This window comes from Neoarius graeffei, chromosome 16 (assembly GCF_027579695.1).
Source record: "Neoarius graeffei isolate fNeoGra1 chromosome 16, fNeoGra1.pri, whole genome shotgun sequence".
NCBI lineage: Eukaryota > Metazoa > Chordata > Actinopteri > Siluriformes > Ariidae > Neoarius > Neoarius graeffei.
This window is the reverse complement of record NC_083584.1, coordinates 12,766,159-12,778,483: the sequence shown is the minus strand read 5'-3', so window position 1 is coordinate 12,778,483 and position 12,325 is coordinate 12,766,159. Positions and strand designations below refer to the sequence as shown.

At 43.5% G+C, this 12,325-nt stretch overlaps 2 protein-coding genes across 3 annotated transcripts in view; both read left to right on the top strand.

The window, feature by feature from the left end:
- Nucleotides 1-4,788, top strand: part of btr02 (bloodthirsty-related gene family, member 2) — a 23,329-nt gene extending 18,541 nt beyond the window's left edge. For both annotated transcript variants that reach the window (XM_060942512.1, XM_060942511.1), the window contains 3 exons: nucleotides 1,215-1,356; nucleotides 3,694-3,720; nucleotides 3,808-4,788. In XM_060942512.1, the coding sequence (XP_060798495.1) occupies nucleotides 1,215-1,356; nucleotides 3,694-3,720; nucleotides 3,808-4,352 (714 nt within the window). In that variant the 3' untranslated portion in view covers nucleotides 4,353-4,788. The remainder of the gene's footprint in view (nucleotides 1-1,214; nucleotides 1,357-3,693; nucleotides 3,721-3,807) is intronic.
- A 3,159-nt stretch (nucleotides 4,789-7,947) lies between these two features.
- On the top strand, nucleotides 7,948-11,059 carry cldnk (claudin k). Its single transcript, XM_060941984.1, has 2 exons — nucleotides 7,948-8,160; nucleotides 10,068-11,059. The coding sequence occupies exon 2, from the start codon at nucleotides 10,198-10,200 to the stop codon at nucleotides 10,846-10,848; it is 651 nt and encodes a 216-aa protein (XP_060797967.1). The 5' UTR covers nucleotides 7,948-8,160; nucleotides 10,068-10,197; the 3' UTR covers nucleotides 10,849-11,059.
- Nucleotides 11,060-12,325: the final 1,266 nt, after the last annotated feature.

Below are 12,325 nucleotides of genomic sequence, written 5' to 3'. Positions count from 1 at the left end.
GACTGCACCCCAGACCTCACCCAATGTCAGTGCCTGACCTTACTAATGATCCCCAAAATCTAGAGGAAATCTAGTCCTTATCAGAAGAGTAGAGTTTATTATTAGAGCAAATGGGGACCAACTTTGGAAAGTGATGTTCAGTAAGCACATATGGGTATGATGGTCAGGCATCTACAAATTTTTGGGACAAAACTACTATTAAAAGTTAAAAGTTAAAGTCCTTCCCACGCCTTACAGTACCTGGTATTCCTAGGCAGTCTCCCACTCAGGCGGCACGGTGGTGTAGTGGTTAGCGCTGTCGCCTCACAGCAAGAAGGTCCTGGGTTCGAGCCCCGTGGCCGGCGAAGGCCTTTCTGTGTGGAGTTTGCATGTTCTCCCTGTGTCCGCATGGGTTTCCTCCGGGTGCTCCGGTTTCCCCCACAGTCCAAAGACATGCAGGTTAGGTTAACTGGTGACTCTAAATTGACCGTAGGTGTGAGTGTGAATGGTTGTCTGTGTCTATGTGTCAGCCCTGTGATGACCTGGCGACTTGTCCAGGGTGTACCCCGCCTTTCGCCCGCTCAAGTACTAACCAGGCCCAACTCTGTATGGTGGCACATCGGGCGGCGCCGATCTCCGTTTCCATAGCCCTCAGCCTCTCGCCTATTACATAGCTAGGGTTACAGTGGGGGGGCTAGTCCTCTGGTAACCATGAGAGTTTAACTCCCCATGCACATCTGTATTGCAGCGTGCCTTGCCAGATGGTAGTAGATACCATTTTTATGATGGTCTTTGGTATGACCCGACCATGAATAGAACTCACGATCTCCCGATCGAGAGGTGGACACGCTAACCACTAGGCCACTAGTCGGTACAAAACTACTATGGTCAGCACTTTTTCTGAAAAAAAAAAAAAGAACAGCAAGTGTGAAAGTGCCCATATTTTTCTGAATGTAACTCTGGCAAATGCAATCACAATTTTTGGGGAACGCTAAAAAAGTTTTTGATAAAAAAAAGAACCTTAGCCAACAATTTATTTTGACGTGATTTATAGCTATTTTGTGCCCATCAGAAAACAGGAAATTCATCTATAATGTTTCAACATAACAGGATGTTGGTGACAAAAAAGTGATAATTAAGAATAAGTGAATCTGTACATTAATAAAATATTCATAGTATTGCTCATTTTCTTTATTCAATAACAATATTGAATATTCTTCTTTTCATATTGGTAGAGTTTCATGAATTTACCCAGAGAGATGAAGGACTGGTCAAAGGTTACAGTAGAGACAGACCCATGTGTGGGATTCACCAGGAAAGCTGTGACTGAGTTCATCAACACTGTCAGGACAGAGGCTAACAAACTCTCTAAAGCAGGTTTGTATTACATGAAATGTGTTTAATCACCACCTTGTTTCCAAAAAAGTTGGGACGCTAAACTGTGTAAACTGTAAATAAAAACAGAATGTGATTATTTACAAATGATGGAAACCCTATACAGTGTTTCACTGAAAATAGTACAAAGACAATATGTCAGATGTTGAAACTGAGAAATGTTATTATTTTTTCAAAAATATTTGCTCATTTTCAATTTAAAGCCAGCAACATGTTTCAAAAAAGTTGGGACAGGGACATCAAAAGACTGAAAAAAGTTGATTATTGGGTAATATGACTGAGTATAAAAGAGCACCCCAGAGAGGTGGAGTCTCTCAGAAGTAAAGATGGGGAGGGGTTCACCACTCTGTGAAAGACAAACAGTGCAACAATTTAAGAATAATGTTCCTCAATGGCAAACTGCAAAGAATTTGGGGATCACATCATCCTTGGTACATAATATCATGAAAAGTTTCAGAGAATCTGGGGAAATCTCTGTATGCAAGAGACAAGGCTGAAAACTGACATTGGATGCCTGTGATCTTCAGACCCTAAGGAGATACTGCATTAAAAGCAGACACGTGTCTGTAGTGGAAATCACTGTATGGGCTCAGGAACACTTCAGAAAACCATCGTCTGTGAAAAAACAGTTCATTACTGCATCCACAAATGCAAGTTAAAACCAGATATAAACAATATCCAGAAACACCACCCCCTTCTCTGGGCCCAAGCTCTTTTACAATGGACTGAGGTGAAGTGGAAAACTGTTCCGAGGTCTGACGAATCAAAAGTAGAAATTCTTTTTAGCAATCATGGACACCACGTCCTCCAGGCTAAAGAGGACAGGGACCATCCGGCTTGTTATCAGTGCACAGTTTAAAAGCCAGCATCTGTGATGGTATGAGGGTGCATTAGTGCACATGACATGGGTTGCTTGTACATCTGGGAAGGCACCATTAATGCTGAATGATATATACACGTTTCAGAGCAATATGCTGCCATCCAGACAAAATCGTTTTCAGGGAAGGCCTTCTTTCTTTCAGCAAGACAATGTAAAACCACTTTCTGTACATAATAAAATTGCATGGCTCTGTAGTAAGAGTCCAGGTGCTAAACTGGCCTGCCTACAGTCCAGACCTGTCTCCCATTTAAAACATTTGGTGCATTATGAAGCGAAAATACGACATAGGAGACCCCGAATTGTTGAGCAACTGGAAATTGTATATCAGGCAAGAATGGGACAACATTTCTCTTTCAAAACTACAGCAACTGGTCTCCTCAGTTCCCAAACGTTTACCGAGTGTTGTTAAAAGTAGAGGTGATGCAACACAGTGGTAAACATGCCCCTGTCCCAACTTTTTTGAAACATGTTGCTGACATCAAATTCAAAATTAGCATATATTTTTTAAAAAAAAACAATAAAATTTCTTGGTTTCAACATTTGATATGTTGTCTTTGTACTATTTTCAGTGAAATATAGGGTTACCATGATTTGCAAATCATCGCATTCTGTTTTTATTTAGTTTATACAGCATCACATTTAGTTCACATGGGGGGATTAAAGTGCATATCACGGGTAAATTCAGGAGCAAGATTAATGTAATTCTCCTATTTTATATTAAATGTTGGTCAAATATCTGTCACATTTTGCATTTTGTGCAATTTTTTTACCTTGCGCAATACCAGAAAAATTCAGTTGAAATCAAGACATTTGAGGCGAATTGGTCCGCCTCTGAAAAAACTTGGCATTTGGATTTCCCGGCAAACATTGATTTTCATGACGTCACGTGCGGGACGCCTCCTTCTGAATCCTACGTCAGCGCTGGTTTGTTTATGAGAAAACGACCGTATTATTTACATCCCTGGTGTTGTCTCCGTCGTCTTCACTACTTGAATCATCATCATATCCAAACAGATGAAGCCCCAATTCTGACATCTCATTATATTCTTCATCCAAAGGTGAAGTAACATTGCGCTCAGGTGACAATTCCATATTTCAATGCAAAATCGCTAGCTGCTAAACTTGGTCTACACAGGCTGTGCACTGAAACCGTGCAAGCTCTCGCAGCCTGCTGGCGCTTCCGCAGGTGACGTCACGAATCTGGCTCCAGACTCCGTTGGGATTTTTCCAGACGCGTTTTGTGATTTTATTTTTTTCTGCTGTAGACAGATGGCCTTGTGCAACATTACCCTTCTGGATGAGTGTGTAAAGGGACATTCTTTCATATAAAAAAACCACGAAATTGGTCCAGGATATGCACTTTAAGGAATAAAAATAAAAACGGGAAAGCTGGAGGATGGATTGCAAATGAACTGAATGTGCTATGTTTGATTTCACAGAACTGAAGAGGCTGCAGTTATACATGGGTATGTTTGTGTCTGATAATTGTCTCTGATAATTAAAGTCTTGTGTGGTGGTTACGCTGGAACGCTGATTGTGTCTCTTTCTCACAGTGGAGATCAGACTGAACCCTCGCACGGCTCACAATCACCTCGCCATCTCGGATGACAGGAAGCAGGTCAGACACACGGCCAAGGAGCAGGAAGTCCCCGAAAATCCCAAAAGGTTCGACCGTGTTACCAATGTGATGACTAAGGAAGCTTTGCTCTCAGGTAGACACTACTGGGAAGTGGAAGTCGGAGACAAAATAGACTGGGACCTCGGTGTGGCCAAGCACTCTGTTAACAGGAAGGGGAAATTTACCATCAGTCCTGCAAACGGCTTCTGGACACTCAGCCTGAGGAATGGAAATCAGTACATGGCCAACACGCTGCCACCAACCTGTCTGTCTCTCACCTCCAAACCCAGAATGGTGGCCATTTATCTGGACTATGATGAGGGACATGTGTCCTTCTTCTGTTCTGAGTCAGGGATTCATATCCACACGTTTACAGACAAGTTTACCGAAAGACTTTATCCTATTTTTAACCCCGGACGACTGCATGGAGGCAGAAACGCTGCGCCGCTCATCATCGCCACTAATTGCTGCACCATCTAAAGCAGGCTGTGTTTTTCTTTTTGCTCTTCGTGTTCAGAAGATTGCCGTTAAACCTCTAATGAGCTCTGAAGAATCCTGCCTGAAGTAAAAGACACAATCCATTTAATTTGAGGTCTAATTTATTTTGTTATTTTGTGTTCATTAATGGTTGTACTTTGATTTATGTTGTTGGTATTTTTATCATTAAATACATACATTGTACGCTTTAACAGAACTAAATGATCTTATTTACTCAGTATGCACAGATCTCGATTCTGATTGATTGGAAGCTTTCGATTGAGTTTTCTGTAACAACAGCTTGGATTTTAGTACAAGCTATAATCACAGGTTTAACCTCAGTTAATGTACTCTTTTTCTATTATTGTTTCTATAAGAATAACATAGAAAGCCACTTGTTTGGTGGACGTTTCACATAATAAACAGGTTACAAAATGTGCGTAATTGTCAATATAGTGAGTTGCCAGTGCCAGTGCTTTGTAACACTCAGAGGTAAAGCTACAACTTTTCCAGTATCTTCAAGACAGAGGACTTTATGCTTTGCAGTTTCTCAGTAGCATGGTCTATAGTCTTATTAACTTCAAAAGAGAGGAATAGAAGAGAGGCTGGTGAGGGAACGACTGTTTATAGCTGCTATAACATAACTGAAACCAGGAACTCAAGTCACATCAGTTTATTTGTATAGCGCTTTTAACAATAGACATTGTCGCAAAGCAGCTTTAGCAGGAATTAAAGACTTTAAACATAATAATAAGAAGAATACATCTGTTTTATATAGCGCTTTTCATGGTATTCAAAGACGCTTCACAGGAAGTTCAAACACACACACACACACACACACACACACAGATACAGCAACAGATAAATAGTAGACAAAGAAAGAAAAAAATATATATATATATAATAAAAAATAAAAAGTCCACCAAGTAGGGGTCAGGATGTAATTCCCGTGGTGTAGCAGCCACAGTCCCACCAAAAGGCGCACGAAAACAAGTCCCACATCTCCAGCACCGCCGCCGTCAGCAACATCACTCGAACACCACGCCATGGATCCACAAAGCAAGCAGAGAAGCTCCGCCACGCAGAGCACTGGTGTGTCCCAAACCGCCTGCACAGCCGCCGCGACACCACCGAGCAACATCGCTTGGAACATCACGCCAAGCGTTAGCGCAGAGCGCTGGACAACCATGAAGTAAAATGAGCAACGAGCTCAATGCAGTCCACACCTGGGAGCGCAGGCATCACCCACGGCGAACCAAGGCCTGGAGGGAACCGACACCCAAAACTAGGTCCGGAGCTACCCCACAACCGGTGGAAAAAACACTCAAACAAACATCAAACTACACAAACACACAGAAAAAAAAATAGAAAAAGAAATTAAAAAAACAAAAAAGCTCCGGTGAGAAGCGGCAGCCAGAACGCGCACGACGTACTCTCAACCGGAAACGGTTGAGTAAACATGAGCTAATTTTATCCCTAATTTATCCCCAATGAGCAAGCCTGTGGTGACAGTGGCAAGGAAAAACTCCCTCAGACGACAGGAGGAAGAAACCTTGAGAAGAACCAGACTCAAAAGGGAACCCATCCTCATTTGGGTGATAACAGATAGCATGATTATAATCATTTGCTTCTATAACTGTGTCCTATATACAGTAGTCACAAGTTACAACTGTGTAACCAGGAAAATCATGATAGTTTTAGCATGAAGTCTGTTTTGTTGAAGTTATCGACTGTTCGTTGATGGAGACTTGAGTGCAAAACTGTTCATGGCAACTGCAGTCCTAAAGTTAGCAAGTCGATTGTAGTCCTCAGCCATACATGCATTACTGTAAGTGTCCAGAGCGTCTTCCAAGTGCGACTTTCGACTGTCCTTATGGGGCCGTCCTCCACAGGAGCGAAGTGATGAGACTCCAGCAAGAAGTAGGGCATCAGGATGGATCAGGCAGATCCGGAGAGCAGAAGAGGTCAGCATCACTGGTGTCTCAGGATTGACATGTAACTCGACAGAGAGAGAGAGAGACAGAGGGAAGAGACGGGAGGGACAGCAGAGGTTGTTAGGTATGTCCAGTGTCACCTAATGATTACAAACAGTATACATTTTGCACTGAGCGCAAGCAAGACAAACTATGACAGCATAACTAAAAGGGAGAGCCAGAAGGTAACACAGTCATGAGGAGCCCTGGGACATAAAGCAGCCAGCCACAACTATATCTATAAATGGATAAAAAGTACAATGTGTCATTTTTTAAGAAATAAAAATGAAAATCATTGCTGGTATGGGCGGCACGGTGGTGTAGTGGTTAGTGCTGTCGCCTCACAGCAAGAAGGTCCGGGTTCGAGCCCCGTGGCCGGTGAGGGCCTTTCTGTGTGGAGTTTGCATGTTCTCCCTGTGTCCGTGTGGGTTTCCTCCGGGTGCTCCGGTTTCCCCTAGCCTGGGAAATCCCATGCTGCTTTGCACAATCGTTCCGATCTGAAAAGACAGCATGGAAACTATGGTCTAAAGGCTCGCCTGAGTTAGGGAGCCAATCAGAGAGTGGGGAGGGGTGGAAAGACGGTGACGCGTACTACTCGACAAACGGAAGCTTGTAGTTTATTTGGGACTGTTTACGGATCACATTTAACATGGCGGCGAGCGATACGAACCAAACTAACCAAACCACCTTCTCTCATATTTATCTTGCACAAACGGCAGTAATCGTTCGGTGCCATTGTTTTCCTATTTTTGTTTTGCCTTCTCTTTCTCTTTCCTTCTCTTCTTCGCCTCTTCGTCGCTCTAACTACGTCACCGGGTACAACCGCCATGATTGGCCATGGGCTACGTATACGCCAAATGATAGACATTCGCAACGTCCAATAAACGGCCGTTGACAATCATAAACCACACCTCCCCTACGAGAAATTCAATAGGCGGATTCCAGACCATATTTCACTTGTGATATGGTCTGGTGTTAACCAGACTAGGTTTCCCCCACAGTCCAAAGACATGCAGGTTAGGTTAACTGGTGACTCTAAATTGAGCGTAGGTGTGAATGTGGGTGTGAATGGTTGTCTGTGTCTATGTGTCAGCCCTGCGATGACCTGGCGACTTGTCCAGGGTGTACCCCGCCTTTCACCCGTAGTCAGCTGGGATAGGCTCCAGCTTGCCTGCGACCCTGTAGAGCAGGATAAAGCGGCTAGAGATAATGAGATGAGATGAGATGAGATGAGATTGCTGGTATAAGAGGAATAGAACACTTCAGGACATTCTATATAAAGAAAAAAGGAAAACGAGGATTATTAATGCCAGAGAAGCAAAAGATGCTGATCATTCCGAAGAAGCACTTTTAGGAAGTTTAATTATCTTGACTCTGAGTTCATACAGAGAAAAGTAGTGAAGTGAACGTGAAAAGAAGAAAAGGCATAAGAACAGGAGTCAGAGAAGGCGAGAGATGAAAAAGAGGATGGTGGAGAATGAGGGGTGGGGTTGAAGGGGGTCCAGGAGTGCGAAGGCGACAGAACAGCAACTCATTGTGTTGGTCCACCAGGCACTGAGGGACACACACTAGGACACATGAACACACACACACACACACACACACAGTGCAGTGAACGCGCACACACAAGCGCGTGCTTCTGCCCACTGTCCCACAGACCCAAGCTGGCATCGCAGAGGGCAGCCCCTCTCCCTCTCTCTCTCTCTCTCTCTCTGCTCCTTACTGTTCAGTCTTCAGTGCAGCTCGAATCACACTGTACCTCTGCGGATCACATCACACCTCCATCACCTTCAGCATCAGAAGCACCTTAACCTAACAAGAGGAGGAGCCAGATTCAGGTAACATGCCTCCCTTTTCTTCTAATCAAAATACCAACCAAAACTTGAGATCATTAGTTATTACATTTCTTTGTACAAATCAGTCTATATTTACACTGAGGAGAACTGCTGAGCTGCATGTCAAGTGTTCATGCTGTATTTAATTTCTCCCCTAATGTGAGATAGAAAGTATTGTACATGGCTTGACGAGTGGCTCTTGTGGGAAAAAAAAAAAAAACATCTTGAACATCGAGGAAACATTGAGGCACGAACAGACGCTACTCTCCTTGTCCCACTCTGAATGAAACCATGAAAGCTCCTTGTGTTCCTCAGACTCCTCATGTTTGTCTGAGATAATCCACTCGCCCTACCAGGCGTAGCTCGACACCCACCATCAGCGTGAAAAGGATTCATTCTCTAACACACCCGCTGGAATCCGGCATCGGCTCACTGTTTACGCCAGACCCCTAAATATTTATGATGGGTCACTTCAATGATGCGTGAGACATTGCTGGTGTTTAAGATGCGCTATGAAGTTGACATGAATTCATTTCATGGTTTTGGAATATTTTCCATACAGTGTTATTCACTTTATTTGAGAATTATGTCCAAAGTGAGTCTTAAGAGGAGATTATCAGATGAACAGCTCAAGGAAAAAAAAAATCATTTCTGAATTTCGCAGAAAAGATAGTCGAGCAAAAATGAGAAATACAATACGAATTGGATAATACAGAAAAATTGTAAAACATACTGTACAGCGCTTTTAATAATAGGTGCTGTAGCTTTACAGGAATGTAGATCTCTAATGAGAAAGCCAGAAGTGACCTGAAGCGAAGAAGAAAAGTTTGAGACTCAAAAGGAAACCAGTGGTCTTCTGAGCGGGATAATAGATCATTACAGTATACAGGAGTAAATATAAATGGTGACTGGTAAGAATTGTCTTGAAAGGATTTCGGTATGAAGATAAAGATGAACACTGTAAAAAAAAATAGTTGAGAATACTTGAAATTTCAAGGCAACAGTCTGCATTAAGAATTTTATGTTTTGCCAACGATGTGCCCATGATAATCCAAACTATGATAACACTGTTATCTTTATTAAGAATTCTTAATTAAGTCAATTTTCAATTCCTCATTCTGCCAACATAGATTTCTCTTTTTGCTGAACAGTGGCATTCACAGTAGTGCAAAAAGGCAATTGAGGTTATCAGACTTTTTTTTTTTTAGATTTTTTTGACCTCTATTTGGATAGGACAGCGTAGAGACAGGAAATGAGCGGGAGAGAGAGACGGGGAGGGATCGGGAAATGACCTCGGGTCAGAACCAAACCCAGGTCCCCAGATTTATGGTATGGCGCCTTATCCACCTGAGCCACGACGTTATCACAATTTATCATTAAACTATACATGCCTTTTTTCATTGTTCTACACAATTACAAAACTTCAATATTGAAATAAAGTTTTTAAAACCCACGTCGTGGGTATGGTGTCGTGACTCAGGTGGATAAGGCGCCATACCATAAATCCGGGCACCCGGGTTCGATTCCAACCCGAGGTCATTTCCCGATCTCTCTCCCGCTCATTTCCTGTCTCTACACTGTCCTATCCAAATAAAGGTGAAAAAAGCCCCCCAAAAAAGTCTGATAACCTCAATTGCCTTTTTGTACTACTGTGAATGCCACTGTTCAGCAAAAAGAGAAATCTCTGTTGGCAGAATGAGGAATTGAAAATTGACTTAATTAAGAATTCTTAATAAAGATAACAGTTTTATCATAGTTTGGATTATCATGGGCACATCGTTGGCAAAACATTAAATTCTTAATGCAGACTGTTGCCTTGAAATTTCAAGTATTCTCAACTATTCTTTTTTTACAGTGAAGCACACCCCGCTATGAGAGTGAATTTATTGCTTTTTGCTCTTTTTTTTTAGGTCCATTTGTCCCACATTTCAGGATTGAGGACTCTCGCTAATGTTGAAAAGCTTCTTCAGTCTCAGTTGAAGGTTTCCCAAAGCAGTTTTTTTTTCGTGGACCCAAAAAAATTCAAAACAGAAAGTCAGCATGGCGACGACGGGCATGCAGCTCCTGGGATTGATCATGTCCATCATCGGCTGGGTGTGCGGCTTCCTGGTGTGCGTGCTGCCCATGTGGCGCGTCACAGCCTTCATTGGCAACAACATTGTGACGGCGCAGATTACGTGGGAGGGCCTGTGGATGAATTGCATCGTGCAGAGTACTGGTGAGATCCAGTGCAAAGTGTATGACAGTATGCTGGCACTACCCAGTGACATGCAGGCAGCGCGTGGCCTCACCATGCTGTCCATCCTGCTCTGCACCCTGGCACTGGCCCTCGGCATACTGGGCATCAAGTGCACCAAGTGTGTGGGTCAGCCGAGCTTGGAGGCACGGTTGGCTCGCATCGCTGGTATACTCTTCGCCGTTGCCGGGTTCCTCTACCTCGTACCTGTGTGCTGGACGGCCCACTCTATCATCAAGGATTTCTACAACCCATACGTTGCGGCGCCGCACAAGCGTGAACTCGGTCCTGCGCTCTACCTGGGTTGGGGAGGCTCGGGCCTGCTGCTCATTGGCGGATCTCTGCTCTATGCTGGCTCCAGCCCACCTGGCATCCCCTCATCGCCTACCTTCAGCAGCGGAGAAAGCAGCCCGCGCCGGGCTGGGGGAAACACACAGGTCAAAGGTTACGTTTAACGAACGACACCGACTGCACTCGAGCCCATACCATTCCCCTCTGCTAGTTTTCCCTATCATCATACATTCCAGTTAATGTTAATGTATTTTTTATTATTCACAGTTTAGTGTTAAGGTCTGACTCTAGGCAATGAAAGGTGTGAAGAAAGCAAAGTGTAATTTAGTTTTTCATCCTCTTGTGTCGTTGTATAACCCTGTCTCTCTCTCTTTCTCTCTCTCTCTCTCTCTCTCTCTCTCTCTCTCTCTATCTGTATTTAAATAAAAACATCCTACAAAGCCTCTCCTGAAATAATGTGTTAATGCTGCTAAAAAAAAGTAACAAAAATGTAAGGGTAATTAATTATGCCTTAAATCAATGATGGTCAAACATAACACATATATACTTTATATTCTTTACTTGAATGGAAAAATATGGTTAAGTTATATGTACAAGGGTACTTCAAAAAGTTCTCGGCCTCACCCAGAAAACTTCACGAAAGAAAGCTCGTTCTTGCATTATTTTTCTACATAGTCTCCATTAACTTCAATGCACTTGGTCCACCGATGTTCAAGCTTCCCTATCCCTTTGCGAAAGAAGGTCACATCTTAAGCCTCCAGATCCTCCTGAATAGCACGGATGACTTCATCATGGGGCGGCACGGTGGTGTAGTGGTTAGCGCTGTCGCCTCACAGCAAGAAGGTCCGGGTTCGAGCCCCGTGGCCGGCGAGGGTCCTCCTATGAGGAGTTTGCATGTTGTCCACGTGGGGGTGCTCCGGTTTCCCCCACAGTCCAAAGACATGCAGGTTAGGTTAACTGGTGACTCTAAATTGAGCGTAGGTGTGAATGTGAGTGTGAATGGTTGTCTGTGTCTATGTGTCAGCCCTGTGATGACCTGGCGACTTGTCCAGGGTGTACCCCGCCTTTCGCCCGTAGTCAGCTGGGATAGGCTCCAGCTTGCCTGCGACCCTGTAGAACAGGATAAAGCGGCTAGAGATAATGAGATGAGATGAGACTTCGTCATGACTCTGAAAATGGCTATGTGAGTAGGGAAACGGATAGAAGTCAGACGGTGCCAGGTCGGGTGAGTAAGGTGCATGAGGCAACAGTTCAAAGCCACATTTGGCTGGTTCTGGCATGGTACTGCCACCTGTGCTGTGTGGATGGGCGCATTGTCCTGGAGCAACAGCATGCCAGCTTGAAAATGTCTTTCCTCTACTTCCTTCTTTGATTGTTTCTTTCATTTGAGTTTTTGTGGACAGTGATGTAAGGCTTTATAGTCTATACTATACTATACTATACTATACTATAGTTATGCCCCTTGAGTTACAGCCCTTGTTTCTGGTTGAGGCCGAGAACTTTTTGAAGTACCCTCCCTCGTAGACCAAAAAGAAATGTCGTCCAGTAGAAAATCCACTCGAGTTCGCTGAAAAAGCAACAAGATATAGATATATGACTCACTATGTAAGAAAATATGTCAAATCTTTTTGTAGATCATGA

Coding starts and splice junctions, on each gene's coding strand:
- cldnk (XM_060941984.1), top strand. CDS start 10,198: ATGGCGACGACGGGCATGCAGCTCCTGGGATTGATCATGTCCATCATC.